The sequence below is a fragment of the Lepisma saccharinum genome, chromosome 1, assembly GCF_977018435.1.
Source record: "Lepisma saccharinum chromosome 1, izLepSacc3.1, whole genome shotgun sequence".
Lineage (NCBI taxonomy): Eukaryota > Metazoa > Arthropoda > Insecta > Zygentoma > Lepismatidae > Lepisma > Lepisma saccharinum.
In genome coordinates, this window is record NC_139229.1 from 32,338,271 (window position 1) to 32,363,458 (window position 25,188).

The 25,188-nt window shown below is 41.0% G+C and overlaps 1 protein-coding gene across 2 annotated transcripts in view; it reads right to left on the reverse strand.

Moving 5' to 3' along the window:
• The window catches only part of LOC145994371 (uncharacterized), a 947,129-nt gene that overhangs the window by 118,563 nt on the left and 803,378 nt on the right, over window positions 1-25,188 (reverse strand). For both annotated transcript variants that reach the window (XM_083130485.1, XM_083130492.1), the window contains exon 8: window positions 4,038-4,102. In XM_083130485.1, the coding sequence (XP_082986611.1) occupies window positions 4,038-4,102 (65 nt within the window). The remainder of the gene's footprint in view (window positions 1-4,037; window positions 4,103-25,188) is intronic.

A 25,188-nucleotide genomic window follows, 5' to 3' on the forward strand; every position in this document is an offset into this window, starting at 1 on the left:
ATGACCATCCGGTATTTGACCGCAATTAGCTCACTGGAGTAAGAGCCAAATTACACAAATAACAAGCAAGGCTGTGGTCGAGAGTATACGGCGGTATACCCTCCTGTTAACCCTACTCATTAACGTATACCTTATGCTACAATGTGCAAACCTTCTACTTAATTTCTTTAGGTTTATATTGATATATGTAATTTGGCCACAACTCCACTGAAGTTATTATTGAGAGCTGTTTTTTGTTATCAAAACCAATGTAGAAGTTTGACTACTTCGAAGTATCGAATAAGCCCCATGCGAAAGCCTCGGCAATTTATTTGTTTCTCTGTTCCGCTACAATTGACGGCGGACTACAAAGGCCCTAATCGAACGCAACGGAGATCTGTTTTATGACAATTCAGGGGTGATTCCTCCATGTAGGAAGTGAGGAGCTTCCTACAGTTCGTTTATACTTGTTTCAAGTTCTCTACTTTTTATGAGTTTAATAATAATGCGCGTTATAAAATTATGAGCGCAATGTACGTACAATTGACTAGGTTAGCTACTGTCAAGAGTTCACTAGTGCCACTCGTTTCAGCCGCGGCCCAAAGACGATGAACACACAGGCTTTGCTACCCCGGCTGAGGAACCTTGCTGGTAACACTACAAACAGGAGGGTAAGGGGAGAAGGTTGCGGTTTTTAAAGATCCAGCGAGGAAGCATCGAGGGTTTCCTCAATCAGTGATTCCAACCCCATCAAAATGATACTAAACCTAGCACAGTTTGATCTTTGTTGACACCTTTTGGCATAATGTTAAAATCTAGCATAAACGCCAGTCCCTGGGAGAGGGAAATCAAATTCAAAGGAACACGTTTTCAGGAAATAGAAATAAAATTACGTCCAAATCTTATCCATACTTCACCACCATACTTCCTCTATCTTTTCCTTATCCTGTCGATTTTCTTCGTGAGGAGATTGTATGACAGGAAATCGATAGAAGGTTGGGGGTAAAAAAAACAATTTTCTCAAACAGTTTCAAGTTCTATGCTGAACCCATTTAGTTTGTTGAGCCATTCGACACAATTTTGTGGGAAAATTAACAATATCACGTAACTGCAGTAAATAATGAGTAGTGCAAGTTCAAAACTCGAAAAGTATGTGCATAATTGAACTTAGAACTGCAGTTATCCGAAAATTGATTAATTATAAATCCTATCACAATTTAGAAGCATTTAGCATAATTTCAGAGTTTAAGCAGCACTTTTTATTATCCTCAATCCACACGACAGGGAGAGGGGACAAAATCGAAATTCTTTCAAAATCTAAAATATCCTCAATGCTATTTTCGTAGGTTTTTATAGCTTAACATTTAAATATTTCATTGGGGCCTACCTTGTGCATGGGCGTGCAGCTAACATTCTAAATGCAATGGATTTCATTGTCTGATTTCATATCATAAATAGTAACGTCATAATAACTTTGTAAAGTTGCATAATTAATTTTGAATTACCCTGTATTTAATGGAAACATTATCCCAAGTTAATGGAAACATGGTCTACACTCAGCGTTTCATGAAACTTAGCGTATACCCCTCTGAAAATTTTGTGACTGCACTGATAACCAACGAAAGTAAAAGGTATACCATAATGAGCAACGTTAACCAGAGGGTATACGGCATATCCGTATACCGACGTACACCCTCAACTGCACTTGAAGATAGATCCAACTGCATAGCATACACGCACTGTGGACGAACACACACTCAGTAACAGTTTCTCTCGGCAATAAAGAAACCTAAGAGGGATGAAGATTCTGTCGAAATGTTCGATCTTCAAATGTGCCTTGTGTCCCTGGAACATGTCTTCGCTTTCCTCGCACACTTGGCGGCCCCCGCAATGCTTGTTTCAGTTCGTGTTCCCGCCATCAGCCAGAGGAAGAAGCACTCTTTCCCTCCAGTTCCAAGTCGCTGGAGACCGCAAGATTCTTACGCAAAGTGCTCCCGTCTGGGACAAACTGCCTCATCGCATAGAACTCAAGCCGGCCGCAGAGCCAGGCCAACCAGCGTCTTGGCGATTGCGATGCCCTCTTGAATTACTGACTCGGAACTGAATAACGGAGCAGTCGAGGGATCCCCAGGTGAAACTCAGGGAGAACTAAGCCTTACGGGAAGGGAAGGAAGAGGAAATTTCGAAGTTTTGTTTGCAAACTTTGGTTTCAAGCCTGCAACCTCAAAGTTCTTCGACAACGTTTAAGGTCCTGATGAGATTCGTGCATTGTTTATGAACATGTACGATGTGGATTCATTTGTGAGGTTTTACCACACTGTAAAGTTTTGTCGAACATAAGTCGTTTGAGCTATATATGACAGTTATGCTACAGATTCAACTAGTCAACAGCAACAATAGCAGTAGGCAAATTGTCCACAGCTGTTTTCATTTTTTACTATTCTACATCTTGTGCTGTTTTAAGGAATTAAATTCTGTTGATGCCAAACAGAAATCATCCCATTGTGTGAAAACAGATTGAATAAAATTGGTAATGAACAATCCTCCTATTATTATTTTTGCTGTTGGGTGTAACTTACATTGTTACACCTGTACTTCCAGATACCTGTTGTTTGAACCACCTTGTAGCGTTACAATCGTTTGCAAGATATGAACAAGTCACGTGACAACGATATCTACTACATGATAAGCTACTCCAAAAGAAGAGATAACACGGTTGCAATAAGTTGTTACAAGTACAGTATACCACATTTCATCTATCAAGTAATGGAAGTTCTTGAAATAATGAATATTGATAAACTGGTTGAGGGATAGAAGTGCGACTTCGTGTAGTTAATCTGTACATCATAGGTATGTCAGATTTTTTGGCCATAAGAGAATGGAACAAGAGATTCTGTCTTGGATACAAACTCCTGACTTGGAAAGAGCGTAAGAATATAACAGATTCTCAGACTTATCTGACGGCCGGCCCCCGTGGCGGAGTGGTTAGCACATCTCTCTACGATGCCAGGGGTCCCGGGTTCGAATCCCGGCCTGGGCATGGATGTTTTATGAGTTTCCATTCATCAATTTATCATCACTCATCCCCATCTCCGCAAATTAGCCAAAAGTGGCACAAAAGCGAAGTAAAATACAGCAAATCGAATCAAAATCTTCCTGAAGAGGGCTAAGAGCGATAAAGAAGCTAATTTATTCTCAGAAGCAGATGGTTGAGTCTGATATACATCTTCCCTAGAGGACGGATCAACAGGATTGTGAGAGTTCTCTTGGGTTTGGATACGATTCCCCATAGTAGAGCTATGCAGAGAGAGGACGATTTGATTTGCTCATTTGGTTTCTCTTTTCTGCCACTTTTGGCTTATCGCAACGATGAAGATGAATGGCGATTCGATGATATGAAGTTCTTCCACTTTATGCACAGATCTGCTAATTTGAACTGCACCAAAAATGATCCGAACTACTATGTGTCTCCACCGGGGACACTGTTTCCTTTGATTACAAAGAGGAAATAATTGTATTCTCTATGTTCTTCTCTGACCATTTATGCCAACTTCCAATTTCAATCCGTGATTGACTAATTAACGGTTGCTAATATCGAAAACCTAAGATAACCTTAAATATAGAATACATCTTAATCTTTCATTTAAGAAAGGTCATAGAGTCATAGAGATCTGACCATTAGTTCATAGATATAGTAGGTTTTTTTCCAAAAGCCAACATCCGCCATCTTGGACTGGCAGCCATTTCTATTAGCTACCACTTTGAAATGGCAATCATGGTTTTGTGGTATCTTTACACACCCATATAACTGTGGCATAAAGGAAATTAGTACCCTTATATTATATCGAATTTTTAGGTGGCCATAGACTAATAGCGAAGGAATTCCTGTATGATCACCAACTCGTGAATAAATAAAATGTAACACTACAGCATTTAACAACTAAAAAAAGGTAAGGATTACAATTACGGGCGCTTCTGAGTTGTAATGACCCCATGGACAGACATTCAGTAGAATCTACAACCCAGAACTGTCCGTGACGCTATAAGTATGTACTCACCTAATATTGAGAACTTGCAACTTCTTTATAGTGGAGTTTGTAGTGCTTGCCAGGTGCTTCAAAAGCTGTAAATAGAAATATCACGTGACAACAAAAGATTATCAATAATAACAAACATTAAATATTTATGTATAACTTGACTAGTACCAAGAAAAGCCAAGTACTACAAGATGATCTGCCATATTTTGCACTAGTGATGGTTAAAGCGTAATGTTTATAGTAACTTTCTTAGTGAAAAAAAATAATTGAAATAATTTCCTTCTATTAAAGCTTCGCTAAGGCCACGTGCCCACATCGTAATATCACTTCGTAAGGTGGCAAATCCTATGTTTTTTTTAAATTTAATTGTGAATTTGGAAACTTTTTGGACTACAAACACATGACGTACCAAAGTGCGTACCATTTTAAACATTTGTCTGTTATATCTGAATTATGTGTATGAAGCGGACAGACAGTCGACGGAAAATCAAAGATTTTAAATCCGCTTTATGCTCAGATAGAATATAATACAACCTTAGTGACAATGAAGTTCGACCAGTCACAAATATAGGAGTGCGTTGTGAAAGAAGGAGAACACATGCATATGCTGAACATATTTTATTCAGCAGGCTACATGGAACAAAAGGAAAACATAAATTTCCGCTGCAACGCAGCAATGTATGGTGTCCACACAAAATAAAACATTTTCGTCCATCTTCACGTGACATTGAAGTTCGACCACTGTTAGAGGGGATCCTGTTTACCATGGTGTGACGCCGCCCCGTCGGCGAATAACTGTGGCAATGCGTCGGGGCATGCTGCAGACGAGTCGTTCAAGGTATTCCACATCGATGCGGTGCCATTCCTCCTGCAGGCAGGCGATAAGAGCAGCCACTGTCGTGGGTCCCCTCTGTTGCACACGTCGCTTAAGAATACGCCACACATTCTCAATGGGCGAGAGGTCGGGACTCGATGGTGGCCATGGCAGAGTTCGCACGTGATGGCGAGTCAACCATTCTCTTGTCAGCCGCGCTGTATGAGGCCTGGCATTGTCGTGTTGAAAGATGAGACGCCGCCTGTGGAACAGGTGCCTTCGCACTGTGGGAAGATGCCGCTCCAGTATGCGTGTATAGGCGTGTACATTCACAATGCCCTCACAGACGTCTAGTGGGCCAACCCCAGATGCCGTCATGCATGCCCATACCATCACTAACGCAGGTTTCTGTACCCGACGTGCATAACATTTTGCTTCATTCTGTTCCTCCTTCCGACAAATGACTGTTTTCCGTATTTTCCCGTACACAACATAGAAAATGGATTCGTCCGTCCACAAAACCCTGTTCCACTGCCGAAATGTCCATCCCCGGTACATTCGTGCCTACCGTAGTCGTTTGCCTTTGTTCAACATGGAAAGGAAGGGTTTACGTTTCGCCTTGTACACTCGGTAACCGCATCGCTGTAGGTAACGGCAAATGGTTCTGGTTGACACTTCAATGTGAAAGCGTTCTCGAGTCCACAGTCGTAATTCGGCCACAGAAACATGATTGTTGGTCTGGATATAGCGCCTAAATATCCGTAGGTCACGCACGCTCAGCAGGCGTTTTCGACCGGGGGCCTTACTTGGCTCTGTAGTACCCGTATTTTGGTGGTGTTTGATGATGCAGTGGACGGTTGACTTGGGTAAGTTCAGTTGGCGCCCTATTTCCCGTCTACTGAGTCCATCCCGTTGCAACTCCACCACTCTTCTCCTCACGGTGTTGTCAATAGGTTTGCCCCTGGCCATGGTGATGATGCACTGCGGTTCCTCGGTGCACAGCACGCGCTTATATACGGCGGACTCCCTTATCGTGTCCGTGACGTCATGCTTCCGTCGAATGCGCCACTATCTGGAATTTCCGTATGGGTCTGGTGCCTGGTCGAAGTTCAATGTCACGCGTATGGTTCCCCGTTTTCGTTCTTTACGTGACTTTGGGTGCAACATGCTGGGATCACGATTCTTGCCTGCTCACACGCCTCCTCTTACACACATGCGTCACTTCTGCGGGTCACCCATTCCACCGCCTATGCCTCTGTGCATTTAATCACGTATTCCTTTCTGGTCGAACTTCATTGTCACCAAGGTTGTATAATAGAAGAAGGTTCTTTTTTATTAACTACAGAGCGACGTTCAGCCTTATTCTGCTGCACCACCTAACCCTGGAAATTAAAAGTTAAAATACATATATTTAAAACCTAAAAATCAAATATATATGAATAAATTTAACGTAGAATGGTGTTGCAGATGGAGGTGGAGAAAGAGAAAATGTGTTGAAGATACAGGTGGAGAGAAGAGAGAATAGAGGTGGAGAGAAAGAGAGAATATATGTTGGAGATAGACGTAGCGAGAGAGAGAGAGAGAGAGAGAGAGAGAGAGAGAGAGAGATAATATGTGTTGATAGAGGTGGATACGAGAGAGAAATAAAATATGTCTTGAAGATAGAGGTAGAAAGTAAGACATACAGAGAGAGAAAGGAAAACGCATAAAAGTGAAAGAGAAGGCGAACGATAAGAGAAGGGATGGAGAGAAGGAAAGAAATATGGAGAGATATGAAGAGGTTATTTATCCAGGTGCCACGGCGACAGCATCTCGATTATCTTACAGATTGAAACGCTGCCCCGGGTGTGTAATTTTTCTAGAGCTTGCATCTACGTCAAGGCACCCGCTACGGTTCCTCTTGAGAAACTGCTCCGGCTTATCGGTTTTATTTTGCTTCCCCATCCTCCAACGGCAAACGTCGCTCCATCTTATTTTATGCGGAGACGTGTTAACAGAATTTCCAATGGCTTCACTTGAGGAAGTTTGTTCTGGAAGTGGAAAAACTGAAAGCATTTCTGCTCGAGACCCGGAAAACGATCCCTTGCGAAAAAAAGTTTAAAAAATCCAGTCTAGTTCAACCTTCTTCCAACTTATCATTTCACCGCTATTGAAGATTTTGTCGATCGAGAAAGATATCTTTGAAAGGATGAAGCAAAATACCCACGACTTCCGTTCTTGAGCTTACGTCAACCCATCAAATCGCTTCTCTGGTATAGCGACAGAAGGCGACAGATTCTACAAATAGAAGAGGATGGTGTAGAATATGTAACGTAGCTCTTGACTCTTAACACCCAGGATACATTTTTATTACAATTTGCCTGATAACAAGCTGTCTTGGGAGATATTTCTAACGATATTCGATTAAAAAAAAAAAAACAGTTGTGAATTGTGCATAGTGATTGAGTTTCTAAAATAAGGAGGAAGTGTACGACAACAAAGTTGGAACGGCAGAAAAGGAGCACTAGAATGGTTGAACGGGAAGGCGAGATAGAATGCTTGGAACGGTACGCGAAACAGAATGGTTGGAACGGCACGCGAGATAGAATGGTAGGAAGAGCAATCGAGATAGAATGGTAGGAAGAGCAATCGAGATAGAATGGTAGGAAGAGCAATCGAGTAGTATAAAATACGATATTACTGGAACACAAAAAGTATGACCCCCCTACAAAAGTATGACCCCCCTCAGACTGGTTTTGGTTACACTTAAAACTATGTCAAGATGCTTATATAAGCTTATTGCCTACAGTGTGCTACTCTGTCTAATCCAAGACTTTAGTAAAAAGCCCTCGGGGATTGCCTGTAAAAAGTATGACCCCTCAGATTGATTTGGCTACACGTACAAAAAGCTGCATCTGTCAGATTGTTGTCTATAGGATTGTAAAAAATATGACCCTCTTGGCATTGTTTTGGCTACACTTAAAACTAAGCCAAGATGCTCATATGAGCTTATTGCCTTTAGTGTAATACTCTGTAAAGTGTGCTTAAATACTTACAGTCAGTTCAGAGTATTAATATGTTAACCCGAATATTTTAATTGGGCACCAGGCCCAACTTATATATCTAGTACTAAGACAATGCAATGCTCGGAAGAGCAAGCGATATAGAATGGTTTGAAGGGTACAAGAAACAGAATGGTTGGAAGAGCAAGCGAGATAGAATGGTTGGAAAGGCAGGCGAAATTTACTATGGACAGTCAAAATTATCCACACTTTTCACCATAACTTTCTTTAGGTTGGCCACACTGTTCACAGCTCCTCATTCTGATACTCTTGTGGTTATGTGGCCGAGGTTTCATATTATTCGCTCCATTTTTCTTTATTTTGTAACAGAGTAAACATGGCCGTCCTGCTGGTAATGTGCATCAAGGGAAAACAGAGATCAGTGATCTGAAGCTTGTGGACCATTTCGCACACAGAACCATGACTAACAGTGGCGTGCCCAGAATTTTCGAAAGGGGAGGGGGTTATGTACACTTTTTGTAGTAGTCGGTCCTCATTTTGCTATCTCATACTGCCTTTGACGTTATTTTTGTTAAAGAACACTGGGCCAAATGGAAGGGTTATAACCCCAACCAACCCTCCCCCCTCAGGCATGCCACTGATGGCCAATTTGCAGAGAGCATGCCACCTCATCGGCTGCCACCCTATGACCCATCTGTTCGTCAGAATCATCTCTTGAGCTTGTTGAATCTTCCCATCGGTGGAGGAGATTCATGGGCGTCCTGCTCCCGCTTCGTGCTTCCCGCTTGTCCGGTCATTTTTAAACCTGTCGATCGACTCATATACACTTCTACGCAGTAGAGCACTGTCCTTATATTGTACTGAAAGCCTAAGGCGAAATTCAGCCCCTGACACACCTTCGGAGCACAGATACAGATCATTGTTCTCTGTCGGTGCACACTGCCAGCAGAGCGGGCATGTTTACTCTGTTACAAAAGAAAGAAAAATGGAGCGATTAATATGAAACCTCGGCCACGAAACCACAACAGTACCACCTTTCAGCAGGCGAGCTCTGAAGGCAGTGTGGCCAACCTAAAGAAAGTTATGGTGAAAGTGCGGATAATTTTTTACTTCCCCTTGTACAAGAAGTTAGAACTACATGCAAAATTTGAACAATTATCGCAAGACAGAGTAGCAAGACAGAAAAGAGAACGAGAAATCTTCATTTTAAGGTACGAAAGAATTATGATTAAATCAGGAAGCATATCTTCTTTCGCTGTGATGCCTTCGTTTCAAACAGATTGCAAGTTATTCCGAATTTAGATCCCACGAGGGTTGGAAGCTACTCCTATCCCTTTGCATTTATTTTTTGCCAAGGCATGAACATCTTCCGTAAACCTTTTGTGTCTTCGTAACATTTTGCAGAAACTTCACGGTGTTCACCACAAGATACTTGGTATATGTTTCTCGAATAGCACAAAGGACTTTGCCTGGTCTTACGAGAGAGTGTCTCGCTTAGTGCATACGTATACTTACCCTTCTTGCAGTAAACACTGAAACATCTTCTCACAATGCTCTCGGAGATTATGATTGCGAGCTTCGCCATGTGACTTTCAAACTCATTCTTCCGCAACTTCACAGTTTCAACTTTGAACAGCTGCGGAAGCTAAACAAGACCAGTGGGTGTTTTCCGCGGCGTGCACCTTTGAAAAGTTCCGCTCTTTCTTAGCAAATGCAGTAGTTATACGATGTATGGTATCTAAACATGCAGACATAAGGGTGCGAAAACTTAGCGGGAATGAAGTGGGGGAAATGGGACGATTGTTTTCAACACTACGTCACAAAGACTGCCATATTCGAAGAGGAGGATCTCTCTCTCTCTCTCTCTCTGGCTTTTGTTGCATAACGTAAATGCGAGAGAAGGGGGATATTATGCGGAAGATTTTCTCGTGGCTTCAAGTAGGGACTCAATGAGGAAGTGTTCTCGTATATTCTTCCTAGCTAATCTCCTCATGTTCCTTTTTTCTCCATCGCTGCGTGCGTTGTGCAATTTTATTCTCGCAGTTCGTGATTCTCTATTCTCTATTTCCTTCTTTTTGCTGTACTTACGTTTTGCAGTTGTTACTTTCTTCATCCCTTATTCTTCATTTACTTTTGACTATATGAGCATTTTCCACCTCGTTTTTGTTTGTTTCATGTGAAATGAATCTTGTCTATTGTTATCGTTTGTGTTGTTCCTTTTGGCGCCCACCGAGGTGGAGTGGTTAGCACACCCCACTATGATGCCAGGGGTCCCGGGTTCGAACCCCGGCCTGGGCATGGATGTTTGTGAGTGTCCCTTCATCAATTTCATCATGTCATCACTCATCCCTATCTTCGCAAATGAGTAGCACAAAAACGAAGTAAAATAAAGCAAATCATTCAACACTACATCAGTATCTCAGTGTACAAATCTGAGGTAACGTTTAGGTGAGCAGTGTAGTATATCATTCGTAACATAATTGCGTCAGTACATCAAATTTTGAGCCTCCCCAAGAGAGTATTGGCTAACACCCTCAGCTTTTTAATTGGAACGAGTTCAATTATTGTAATCTTGATTCGGTATCGTACCCAAGATTTTATTTTAGGGGGATGAGAACCCGGAGCCTAATGCCATAAAACAACAAAAACTGAAGTCCATGATCAGGACAGGCCGAGGAGGCTTTTCATTGGGTGACGCGTGGTCAGCGCATCGAGTCCCGTCCTTGCTGTTTTCTGGCATTCACGATCGGAGCTCGCTTCTTCTCTTCAAGCAGCACACCAATTGTCATCACGATGCTGGGTCAACGCCGAAATTTTGGTGGCTCCAGTCGGGAATCGAACCCAGGATAACTCTCTCGCAAGAAAGGCGACAGCGTTAACCATTTGGATAAAAAGTAGTCCGTCATATAAGAACCGTTGGCAAAATTTTAAATTATTGTAAGTGAATTTGCCACATCCTCATATATATCTATTCCAAAACACCAGACAATAATGGCGATTGGATTCAATGCACTGCTTTTGAGGAATTTTTGAAATGCTGCCTTTGAAGCATACGACAGGTTGTTAGAATTACAACACAGTAGGAGTATATCTGTATTATTTGTGTTTAGCACCGCCACTCTGCCACTTTTGGCTAATCGCGACACTTGGTCAAGGAGACCTACGCAGGACAAAAAGGTACGCAGTAAGTCAATACGAATGATGAGGATTGAGCAAGGTAGCTATAAATTTACGTAACGATTATTGATTGATTTTTCTTATTTTACTTCGCTTTTGTGCACTTTTGGCTAATTTGCGAAGATGTGGATTATATGATGAAATTGATGAATGGATACTCACAAACATCCATTCCCAGGCCGAGATTCGAACGTGGGACCCCTGGCGTCGTAGCGCGATGAGCTAACCACTCCGCCACCGGGGCCGGCACATAACGATTAAGAGAAACATAATTTCTGTTAAGGAAAATATTTTGTTTTCCATGCTTTTACAAGACCCGTATATTGTTATTGTATTCCTGCAGTGTTTCTACACTTTTAGGCAAGCATTTGGGAAGGCTACAGCCTAATCAGCGCCTCATTTTTGCACGACACTAACTTAACTGGACAGACAGTTTAAATAATTGTTTACGTATATAGTCTCTTCGGGAATTGGACTCTGTGCTTTCTGGAAAGGAATATATATATATAATCTTTGAAAGTAAATTTGGTCTCAGGTGGTCTCAGAAGTTCATTTTATGCCCACATAGGCTGAGCAGGACTGGACCTACAGTTACGACCCAATGAAATGTGTTCTCACTGAGAATCTAACCAAGGATCTCCTATACAAGGCCTCCACTTACCTACAAAACAGGGTGTGTGCAAAGTCCGTCTAACTTATTGGCGAGCGCATGCGCTGACTAGACGAGTCCAATGCCAAAACAGGGGTGGAACGGATAAGGGAAACATGTTCCGTTAAAATAATCTTCTGCAGAAACAATACTGAGGTTTCACGCATAGTAACCTTTCCGACAAAATAGGTTAGTAGGGGAGTTGGGAGTTTAAAAGTCACCACAACACAATAAAGCGAGCGATAATGAACAAAACAACCAAACGCATACAACGAAATACTGATTTGAAACCTACAGCGCTGTTTCGTGCAAGTTTCTACCTACTCCCCCATCGCGTGTAGACTCGTTCTCTCGAGCTGATCTAGTTTGCAGCGGTCGTAACGCCATTCCTAGTAGAGATGGCCACAATATCCGGAAAAAGGGATATCCGAATTGCAAATTACCCGACATCCGTTTCAGATGAAACGGATAATCCGATTGATTTGATTGATTGATTTGTTATTTTAGTCCACTTTATGCACAAAAAAGATAATAGAGACTGGACCTACATTTTAAAGTGGGATGAGAATCAATATGTGCCTCCTCCGGGTATCGAACACGTGACCCCTTGATTACAAGGCGACATTACAACTGTGTCATCGGGAAGGCCTCGGATAATCCGAATAATGAATAATCTTAATATGACGTTAATACAGATATCCCGATATCAGACTAATACGGCTATTCATGATCTCCGAGTATTTAGATAATCTGCGTATGCAGATCGCTATTTACTTATTTCAAGTCCAATAAGTTATTCTGGTAAGAATGGCGTCTTAAATTATGCAAATAAAGGATCTGAACATGAAACTGAGAATGTTATATTCCAAGCTGTGTCTCATTTAGCTATGTATTTTTGTCATGGTGAAAAACTTGTGCATTAAAAAAAATATGCGGAGAAGCCGTAAAACAAATAAACGGACAGATTGGATGAAGAATTTGTAGAAAATCTATACAGTATACCCTGTGCCATCTATCTCTGGAGGAAGACCGAGCATAGCGGCAGAGAAGGGGGAAAAATCGAGTGGCAGATCGAAGCAATACACGCTACTCGAAGGCTGGTAATTGCAGTTGCTTCCCCCTCCACGCAATCCCGTTCCCTCTAACGTGTTCATTGGTGGAGCGTCTCGCGTACTTGTGCAGAGACTAGTTTCCGTTCGCCTGTTCAAGAGATAGCTGGGATAGGGTATGGGAATACGAACATGACGAATAGTGGTGATCCAGGAAAACTGATATATAACTGTTCGGACAATAAAACTTTGGGATATCTAGGTATTTCAGATAATCTGAGTATCATGACATTTCGGATAATACGAATATCTGCAGAATTCGGATATGGGTATCCGGATTTGACCATCCCTAATTCCTAGAGGTATCCTCTGTACTTGGGATCATCGCTTGGGCAACAGAACGTGGTTAGTCTGGGCACCTGCCTTTGCCCAAGACTTGTGTTTCTCCTCAGGAAATCACCGCAAGGCGCTAGCCCCGGTCGCATCGGGAAGATCAACCATAAAGAAAGATGGCGCTCATAAATCGCCTTGCCGCAACATCCATAGGGTAAGTTCTGGATCCTCCCCCTGTATTCCTTTCTCCCCCGTCCCCCCTTTCCGTCCACCCGAGCCGCTATCGAGACATTTTTCAGCTGACCGGGGCGATTTTTCGGTCTCTGTTATCCTGCGGGGCGAAGAGTTACGACCTCCGATGATTCATGAGGTGGGAATTGCCGGATTCCTCTTGGTGTAATAAGCCCGGAAGGGGAGCATCCCTACTTCCTCGTTTCCTGCTTAACAATGCTCCCTTTTCACCCTAATAAAGCACGAAGTACAGTGCAAGTTACATACACATCAAGCTGGCATGGAGAAAGGGTATTTATGCGAGGCACACCATCTCTATGCGAGGCACAGGGGACGAGGCCATTCAGCCACCTCTCTCCTCGCTCACAATGTACATACTTCTTGGTATGTTCCGAGCCCTGAGACCGGGCCCACTTATTCTGCCACTGCTGCCAAAGATGCTGCTCTATTTCTCTTTTGGTGTTGAATCTTGTATTCAGGAGTTCCTCAATCTTGTTCCTCATCTCTACTATGAAAAGATGCGTATTCTTCTTGTCACGCCTAAAGACGTGCACAAGACCCGGAAAAAGCCCGTCTGCGAGGAGGCACGCCTACAATAATATGCAACACGCACGTCAAGCCCAGGTGTTCGTCATCGCGCAAGCGAGCTTCACGTCACAGTTGTACACAGGCATCGATACATGCCAGGCTTTTCTATTACCCGGGTCTTAAGAAGACCCGTGAGACTAGATGTAGTTCTTGCAAGTAGACGCGAGCACTGCTGTCAGTGCTGCCAACGACCATTATATTTCACTACGCATGGACATATTTGAATATCTGCTAGGCGCAGGTGCCTTGAGGTTGTATAACCATTGGCGTAGCAAGGGGTGGGTGAAGTGGGCGACCAACCTTGGCCTCGTGCATGTAGGGGCCTCGCCTCCCATGAGGTTGATACGAAAAACGTAATAAATGGAAGTAAGAAATATAGAAAAGGCTAATTTTTGTGGGCAATAAAATTAAAACATTTTTTATCTGGCTTTATATTCTAGTTTAACGTTATAATTTGAACGAAAACGTCAAATCAGAGGCGGGCGGGAGCTCTAAGCCTAAGGGGTCTCAAAAAGTCAAAACAATTCTCATTTCTCATGTGAACAATTAACGCAAAAATTGCTTGGACAATTTTATCCAATTATTATTTTCTTGAATAGAAAGCGCTTTGTCTTGGCTTTTCTTCTGTCTCGTGACCTTGCATAGCCTACACGATTTTAATATGTTAACGGTAAAGCACCTCAAAATGCCACGGAGCAAAGTATGGGGCATTTAAATGCTTCCGGTGTTTTAAACTGAAGAAGGGTATGGATAATATTAGCAGTTCTTCCTTCGTTCCTACAACTTCAGATGCAGCTCTTGCCCTCTGTAACGGGCACGAAGATGATTATCTTCAGAATATCCTGATAAAGTTTTACGTTTCAGAAATGTGCTTAAATCTGAAATCAAGTGCTTTCGCAAAGTTTCTACTCCTTTTTAGCTCTACACTAGCTTCCAGTGTTCTCTGTATCCTGTACCGCCTTCTGTTTGTTTCCTACTCTGCAAGTAACAACCACGAAAAAAGAACTATATTTCTCAAAATTGAAACTTAGGAAAAACTTCTGGAAGGTAGTGTCGAATGGTATGATTCAGCCCAAATTTACCGGACTCAGTAATCTCACTCTTGAACGAGAAAGGGATAGATCTAATGTAAAAGTGTCATTCGCTGCCCAGAAGCTAGGTTTCTGTTAAGCAAGGTGGTTTGATTTAAATCAAAATTAAAATTGGGGAATTCTATTTTAAAAAAAGCACTTATTGAAATCACTTTAAATAAAATTACAGAATAATGTACACAAGAAATTTGTAGATATCAGAATCACTTTTTGTGAAAGTATATTAATCTCGTATTCATTTAATGGTGTTTATTATGCTCTAAGAAAGGAAATAAAGGAAACAAAATATATGTCCTGATGGGGTGAAGCTCATACGAAAATAAATGTTATATGTCATCTGTAAAAAGAAACACCTAAATTTCCCTTGATTTAAAATTCAATAATTTTCATAAGCAAAAATAGCACATTTGTTAAATAGAATAATATACAAAATACTAATCATGTTAAACCGTAAATAGTGTCATTTTCATTAAACTGTAAATAAATATGGCAGCTGATATTTGGCTAACTATCATTAAAACCTCAAAATTCGGCTACAAAGACTGTAAATATTATTTTAAGTTAAAATTATAAAGTACATCCAGAATTTGTATTTGCACTGTAAGAAACGTTACTGAAATTATAATAGTTTCATTAACACACTTAACAAACATTTTCATATTAGGTTCATTATGTTCAGTTCCAGAAACAGAGAAATGCATATTTACATGTAATTTGTTATTTGCTTTAATCAAACTGTTCAAATATTTTAGGGCCGTTTATCAGAAAAAAACCTTTCTATTTAAAAAAATATGTCTATGTGTACGATGCCAAAGAAAAGATCGATTTAAATAAAAAATAATAAAAAAATAATAAAAAAACATTATTTATATCCACCCAGCTGTTAAGGAGGGCGGAGAAGGGGATAAGTAAGTATTTGTATTTTCGTCTTTTGAATACATAAATGTCAAAGAAAGATATGTTGTAATATGTGAAAATTCAGAGGTAGACCATCGATTTGTATAATTATTAATGTAAGTGTAGTATTTACACACATTTCCTGGAAGAATCTGACTGTACTTGAGGGACCAAAATTTGTTTCTTGCGGACGCGTACTTTACGATTTTATTACGCCACTGCGTCAAATATTTAATATTACCAGAACATTAAGACGTAACAACAAAATGAGATTCACAATTATTATTATCATCTAAGCCCTAAAATTCAAAGTAAACTGGTACAATTAATGTGCAACAAAAGCAAAATTTCTAATTAAAAAAGTCAAATTAGCTGTATCAATTGATTACACCCAAGATTTCACACTTATGGTGCAAATGACTATCGTTTTAAGATTTGTAAGATTTGTTGATGTTGAAACCGATTGTGACGAAGACCTTGAAGGTAGATACTTTGGGCCCCTAGACAGGATTGCGGTTTAGCGCAGCCCCTTCCCCCTCTCTATCAAGCACAGGCATTTTATCTGCGTCCTTCGATATATATTTTCTACTTAAGCCATGGTTTGTGACATTTACATCCTACAAAATTTGAAATGAGGAAACAAAGAACGACTCATTAAATAATATATAGGTTATATTTAAAGGTTCTTATTTAAGGATATTTCAGTTGTCTTACTGTCTAAAGAACATCTTAAAAAACGTACTATTACTACTGCCTTGGTTAATGAAAATTCCAGCAGCGTGTTAATGTAGCTCTGCCAAGTGTAAATTTCTCTGTCGCGTACTATTAAATATAATTTTCGTCAGAAATTAATTATTATTATAGGCTATTATATAAATATAATAATTTGCTGACGTTTCCTTGATGACTGTATATCGATTCACATTGATACTTCAAACTTAAAGAACGGATGGAGCCTTGCATTCTAATCTCGCCCAGGGACTCGCGATATGTTGCTACGCCACTGTACCTAAGATATTTGTAACTCCTTAAATTAGTTTCATTATTATGTCAAACCAACTACCACTCATTTTCCAAATTTGTTTCGAAGGTCTTCAAATTGGTTTGTGTGTCTTGTTCATTTTATGTCACTTTTCTGGTCTTGAAATCGTAAATCTCCTCTCGGTTTCATTTTTACGTTGTTCGTTTGTTGGAATGTGTAAGTAGCATTGCCTGCTATTTGCACCCGTATGCAGATAAGAGCTAACAATTACATTTTTCATCGTATTACTATAGATGCGGTCTGTAAAACTAGATAACTAGCAATAACATTTTTTTTTGTACTGGGTACAGAATCTGAAGAAAACCTTGCTAGAAGGTTGAAACGTTACGTTTAGTTTATGTTTTAAAATAAAATAAATTTCTGCGTTGGTCAGCATATTGAGTATTTCATATCATGGAAACAAGGCTTACTGGTGATACAACAACATGAGCGAACGACGATTTGTTGAAAGAGATGACAATATTCAAAAACCTTTTATAATGCAAATTCTGATTTCATGTTCCATTTTATGGATCATCGTGCCTTAGTGTTCGGGGGGGGGGGGGATCTTGAGCAACTAATTCGGATATTGAATTGGCAAAATTACACCAGAGAGAAAATCTGTTTGATTGATTCATTTATTTGGTCAATTTATGCACAATAAGGCTAATCGGGACTGGACTATAGTTTAAAGTGGGATCCGAACCACCATATGCTTCGACCTGGTATCGAACTCGGTATCCCTGGATTACAAGGCTACGACACTACCACTGCGCCATAGGGGAGCACCCCCAAAAAAGTATAATGTAGAACAACCACCAGTCACACAAAGTTCCAAAATATTTACGATGACACTTTTTGCGAAACTTGGTTCGTACTCCTTTACAGGTGTCAGCAGTGGCGGTAATTAGGGGCGGGGCCGAGAAAGTGCAGTTGACCTTCCCCCCGACTTTTTGAAACTTTTGCACCACGCTAACTTCATGTATCAAGGGAAATTAAACTGTCCTTGCTCCCCCACTTTTGCACCTTGGTCCCTTAGTTTTGGAACCCAATCGCCGCCACTGGGTTTGAGTGATACAAATGTTTTCTACCAAGGAATAAATGTATGTAATTTCAAATTGATAGAAGTGATGAACATTTTAAGTACTCCTAGGACAGTTTTGAATCTAAAAGTTGGCAACGGTGACTGCGTGACTCCTGTATCTGGAGACGGTGCAAAACCGGAATGAGCGTTCGCTGAAGATAAGCGAGCTTCGTCTTGCAAGGCCTTCCAGTTACCCGTGGGCTTTCGATGCTTGACGGGTCAAAACTCAGGTATATAGTTTTACTCGCCCACCCGACCAGCCAGGCGGGCCTAGTAAGCGATTCTGACCGATATGCAGCCCTCTGGTCACGCCTATATTCCCACAACCCAACGCTTGTCCTCACGAAACCACAGTGCAAGCCACAATTAACAACTGACACAGGCGTGCGCAGATCATCTAATTAAGGGGGCAAAAGCCGTGATGAAAGTTTAATCTGAGGAAAAAGACCTCATTCTATCTCACTGTTTTATTCTACGTATTGGTGGGCACTAAACAAGCATATATAGTGTGTGGCCGGACCCACCGAAAATCACTCCATTAGAAGAATTACAGCTTTCTTAGCACAAAAGTTCTCTTGTTACCCTCCCCCTATATATTCCTTCTCTGTGGTTCAGATTAATTTACATATAAAGCAGTTTCAAAACAACTACACATAACTTATCAGTTTCCAATGTGTGACCAATTTATTCTGCGACCACATAGGTGAAAAACAACTAGGCGAACGAATAAAATGCGCGAGTCTTAATAACAAGCAATTTGCTGGAGAACGAAGTGAGATAGTCCAAGTACATACGAAAATAACCGTTCGGTAGTTGCTTAAAACTTTCGTCGGCTTAAAAATATTCTATATGTTAAAGATAATACCGTAATATAGTTTACTAACGCTAAAAATATTTCTCTACACTAAATATTTAAGTGATAGTATTAGGAAGGGCAACTGCCCCCTTGCCCCCCCGCGCGCACGCTTTTGAACTGACACCGTTGCCTCGTCTTCTCCCTCTTCTGGGCTTCCCTTTTCTTGGGTATTATCAATGCAACGCCCAATCCATAGGGGAAGGAATAAGATTGCAGTCTAACGAGGCTCTGGCGCCAGGACTCGCAGCCAATCTTTGTGCGGCTTGTGTTGAGTCCTGTCTCGAGACGAATAAAACTCTATTGCGGGCATTGTTTCTCATTTAAATCAGATTTTAAGAACGGTTGAGGAACACTCATCTTGTGTAAGTTGCTTCGTATCGTTCTCTGTTCAAATTATAATGCATTTTCGGAATTAGTGCACTTGGAAGCTATTATGCACGCGCATTATCTGCAAGCAGCACACGATTTTTACTGAACAAACCAGCTTACCGGTCCGTGCGTTTCGTGCGAGAACGAACTTCACGCATCGCATGAAAATTGACTTAAGGAACGCAACAACGAACTTCACCACGTTCACGACAGCACTTGTGGAACGGCCAGTGGCCATAACTCGTTGAACGCGTTAAACTCGTGCGACTTTCGTAACGCGCCACACGTGTGTTTGTTATTGTCCTTTAACCAGTTTGGACTATATTAGTGTAGTGTGACGTCATGAGCAGACATGAGCAAGATTGAGTCCAAACAAATCCGTCACCTGGTGTTTATAGCATTGAATCATCCATCGTAAGTGGGGCAACATTTAGATCTGTGACGGTACTTACGAAACAAAATTGTGACGTGTATCGTACATCACCGTGAATTTGATATTTCGGAGAATACGTTGAAAATAACTTTACACATTCTTTTGTGATTACAAAGAACATCCATGCCCAGGCCGTGAATCGAATCTGATACCTTTGCGTCGCATCTAACCACTCTCCCAAGGACGTCGACAAAAGGAACAACATTAACAATAACAAGGGGCAAGGTAGGTACATGTCAGAGAAAATAAACAAAAAAGGCTGGGAAAGCAAAAGTAAATGACGAAAACAATAAGGCATAAAGAAAGTAACAACTCCATAACGTAAATAGAGCAAAGGGAAGGAAATATATAATAGAGAATCACGAACTGCGAGAATAAAATTGCACAATGCACGCAGCGATGGAGAAAAAAGGACTATGAGGAGAATAGCCAGAAAGAATATACGAGAACACTTCCTCATTGAGTTCCTACTTGAAGCCACGAGAAAATCTTCCGCATAATATCCTCTTCTCTCGCATTTTACGTTATGCAACAAAGAGAGAGAGAGAGAGATCCTCCTCTTCGAATATGGCAGTCCTTGCACCCCGCGAAGAAGTGTTGCTCTCTGATTCACCATTAAGTGCGAAGATGAAAAAAAAGGGGGGGGGAGGAATCGAAAAGTTTCCTTCGTAAAGAGAGCGCGCTGGGAGAAACATTGCAAGGAATCCTGTCGGGAAAGTATTTTAATCCTGATAAACTTCTGGAACGCCATTAATTAATACACAATTCCGAAAGGAGGAGGGAGGGGGGCGAACCTTCTGGCCGTGTTAATTTGAACAGGTTCTCGGAGGTTTGAGTTAGCGATGAGAGAAAGAAAGTAAAAAGATAAACAAAAAGGGAGGGAGAAATGTTTTCCCTAAACTCAGAAACAAGAAACCCCTTCCTCATCCCCCACCTACTGTTTTTAACAACGTCAGCTCTGGAATTCTATGGAAGGGAAATTTACATTCCTGAGTTCCAGCGCTGGAGAAAGGTACTTGGGTCTGTTGGGAGACGAGAGAGGGGTTGGGGGAGGTAAGCACTGCGTCAGGGGCACCGCACTAGGATGATAAAGGGGGCAAGGGAAAGCGACTCGTTTTGCCGGAGAAGGGTAAAAACTTTTATGAGATAAGACAACTTCAACTGAAATAATGCAAAGACGGAACCTTGGGTTGGGGGGATAAGTACCAAAAAAGTGGGTTGGGAGGGAGTGATGGGGTAAGGGGGGTGGAAGTTACTTAACTCCGGGAGAAAGCGAAATCCAGTGTAACTACATTCATCCCCGTACAAAAAGAAACCGGCGGAACATAGGCCTGGAAAGAAAATTCGTAAAGGAAAACAAGTTAGATAGCATTGTTCCCTCTCTCGTGTAATTTGCAAGCTGGGTTTCGAAGGTACGCTTGTTGGAACTGTGTGTCCATTGACTAAACAGGACTCGGCTAGTCTTTTCTTTTCGTGTGTGTGTGTGTGTGTGTGTGTGTGTGTGTGTGTGTGTGTGTGTGGACCACAGTTTGACTTTGAAACGTTTACGAAAGTTTAACCAGAGACAGCACATGGTAAGGCTCACTAACTAAACACATACGTATGGCAAAACACACTTGAGTTTAAACCCCTACAGACTTGATCAGCACGTTGAAAGGAAATACCTGTCTCTCGCCGTGGTACAGTTCCTTCGAGTGTCGAACCCACAGACTTGTAATAAACGAAGTGTCCGTTCTAGTGCAAGTCTGACAGCACCGACTTCACTGTCCTTCTCCAAGCCCTTTCAGCTCGTCCTTCTGCACCCTCTTACTGATCGATTAAGACTTACCCCAAGGCCTCTCTTCCCAGACATTTATTCCAACTCAATTTACTCAATAATGCCGAGTCAGACCTCTGGCCTCTTCCTTGATTGCTGCCTGTTTACCATGCTGGAGATCAAGGAAGCCTGGCAATGTCTGACAAGACATTCCTTAGATGGTTCTAGCAATTTCCTGATTGGAAACGTGAAGGCTAAATGTCTGGGTTTTTAGAGTTCGTTGTACGTTATATTCGAGATATTTTACAGATCGTTACGATAGTAACAAAAAAACAAGGGTGGGGTATACATAAGTGTGTTTTTGAATCCAAGTGGAATTCACACACATTTGCTTTTCAATTTAGGATATCGTACAAATACCAAATTAATAAATGTACAGTCACCAGCAATAAAAATGGGATACCTAGATCATGAAATACTCGCTTTTCTTCAAGGCGTTCTGTTGTTACCTAACTCTAAGGCGGTTGTAAAAGTTACCACTGAAAATTGTCTATTAAGATCCACTTATCGCCGTAGAGTTAGGCATCACACATAACGCCTTGCAGTGAAGCGAATATATCAGTATCTGGAGGTCCCATTTTTATTGCCAGTAACTGTACAATAAAAAAAATAGAATTGATTTATTGAAGGGCTCGGGAGTAAAACATTGTATAACTGACATTATGGTCATTATTGAGTTTATTAAAAAGGTTATTAGCATTTATACTGTAGATAAAATGTATTCTGTTGTGTTGAGAGCCTTCAATAAGTCCAATGGATTGCATGACATGGCAATTGCACGCGAAAATTTAAGGATGGTTCTTTTTACCTTGTTACTCAATAATAAACAAAATGTAACTACGTTTTACTCCCCATCTCTTCATATATCAAAGACAGATGCAACCATTCTCTCCACGCCAACTAGTACATCTTGCCACAACTCTGTAAAAAAATGTTTTCTCGAGTTTGTCTTAAGTTGCCTCTGTGGTAGCTGGGACTAGAATTTCAGTTTAGAGTTAAATCTGAACCACACTCTTATATACTGCAATCGAGAATCGAAATAGGAACCTCCTTATTAGCACTTTTTTCCTGAAGTAGAAGGAATTCTGCTAATACAAGAGCTGCAATGCTTGCAAATAAAAATATAATTGAGAGTTCATACCATCAGGCGAAACGGACACAAACATCGGAAAGATATGACGTTCTAGAATGCTTCTTTTTTCCTCCACCAATGTAAATTTACGTACAGCCACAGATACTTCTGGGTTGTAACAAACCCATTTACTTACTGGGTTCGTTCAACCCAGAAGTGTACGTAACTGTACAATCTCTCTACTACGTTACCCTTCTAAAAATGCATATGCTTTTGAATTATTTTGTGAGCATTGATTTCATTATTGGCAAAACCATATTGCACACGTTTACTCTCAAATTTTATCCTCATCTTCGCGATTAGCCAAAAAGTGGCAGAAGAGCAAAGTAAAATATACCAAATCAATCAAAAAAAATAAAGGCACGATTAGAAAATTGTGATAAACTTAGTATTATCACAGACAATACATAATACATAACCAGATACTGAACTCAGGTAGCAAAACATCTTCGCTATGATTTACTGTCCGCAAGAAGTTATGCTCAGTCACCGCTGAGAGGCGCCACTGGCACCTTTTTGCTTTCGCCTCTAGACCAAAACGTTTATCTGTGGTTTTATCCTTTCACTGTCTAGAAAAGAATATCACTGAAGGGAATAAGCAGAGTACTCTTTATTTTATGTTGCTAGATCATTTTTGTTCGTTGGCGTATGACGTGATCATTACTTTTCAAATAATTCTTGGTCATCCCTTTTGAAATGGACGAAATGGGTACGTACTACCGTGACTCCCAATAAATTCGCCAATGTGTGCAAGAAGAACGTAACACGCCAACTTCCCCTTCCCCAACAGCTTCGAAATCGAAAAGAAACCGGCAAAATTACATATATTTCATTGCAGTGAAGAAATAGACTATACAACATAAACAGAAAACTTGGGCCAAAATGTTTCAAAGCGTGCATTTCTTTGCATGAAGAAGGAACGCAATTTTCTGGCTAAGAACACACGGAAGACTCACATGCGTGTAGTTCCATGCGACGTCACGAGGAAGCGACGCAGAGCTTGAGTTTTCCCCATTCGATGCGATTGAACATAAATTTTTTATACGCAATGCCAGATGGGGCATGTATCTGGCGAGCAAATATCGAGACCACAAGAGGAAGAAAATCTGGGAAATATGACATAAGGCTTTCAAAATAAACAGCATATCAGCATATGTCAATGCCCACAAGAGTTTTGCAAGTATAGGCGTGCGCAGACCCTCTGATTAGGAGGAGGGGGGCAAGAGCCTAGATGAAAGTTCTGTCGGGAAAGAAAAAACTCATTTTATCTCACTGTTTTAGTTCTATTGCATTGATGGGTGTGTGCATTTGTGCTGAAATATTTTTTCAACATGTTTAGTTTGTGGTCGCCTTCTAATCAAGGGGTTCTGGGTTCGATACTCGGTGGAGGAACATAGTGGTTCGGAGCCCACTTTAAACTGTAGGTTCAGTCGCGATTAGGCCTACTGTTCATAAAGTGGACTTAAAGCACCAAATTAAAATCAACACGTTCAGTTTCTTCAAACAATTGTTCCTGCATCTAAGACAATAGTGTTTAGTAGAACAGTCTGAAGTACTTACTTGTTCTTACCTCTCCCTCTAGTAATTTACAATGCATTACAGAAAACAATCAAATTGCGAACGAAGCGAGTAAGAAAATTTTTAAATACAAATTTTTATAAACTGAAAACAATATTGATATAATAGGGCGCAAACAAAATTAGCAGGGTGACATGGCATTCTCTTTTACAATTTTTTTCATTAAGATCGTTCGGCGCCCATGACCAACACCCGCCGCACCGTAGCTACGGCTCTGAACTAGACAACACTGCAAGGTAAGTAGAAATTGCGAGCAAAGCGAGCAAGAACATTTTACAAATTGTATTTTTATTTGCATACAATTTGAAATCGAGGGGGCAATTGGTCCTTTGTGTACCCCCTGCAGGTGCTCTTTCTTGGCCGTTCGGAAGAAATAAAGCAGTACGTAAAAACTAATTCCATCTTGAGTAACCTTTTGTCCTGCTACTCTTAGATTCTGCTAGTCTTGCTTCCTTTTACTTGTACGTTTGGCCCCTTGGCCCCCTTAGAATTTATTTCCGCGTCCAAAGAAAGGGGCAATGTCCCCTGTCCCCCTGTGCTTTAGCCCTTCCCCTGCAATTGCTTTAACCTTTCATCGGATTGAAAATACTTCATTTTCGTTAAGAGTATAATATAGTTTAATAACGACGATAAGATTCCTCTGCGCTAAATTTCTAGGCGAAAGTGGAATAATAAAGGGGTATGGACGACTGGAAGGGGGGCAAGGATGGCCACACCTCCCCCTTAGAAAACGAATGTCATCGTAAAAGTATATACCTAGGTACGTATTTCACACGTATGATTTGATTCCAGTCACAGTAATTTACATTAATTTATAATGGAGATGTTTTTTGAGGAGGCAACACTATTATCGGGGTAATATGCCCCACGTCCCTGTGTGGAAAAATTCTGCGGACGTTCATGTCCCTCCGTGTGCACGTCTATGTTTGCAAGCTAAATGTACAGTGTGTATTGCTGTAATCAGAACAAAATTATTTCTGAGTAGTAATTCTTAACAACTTATGCTTTAGTTCAAACAAGCGTTGTCTATGTGACAAAAAACTTCTTAAACA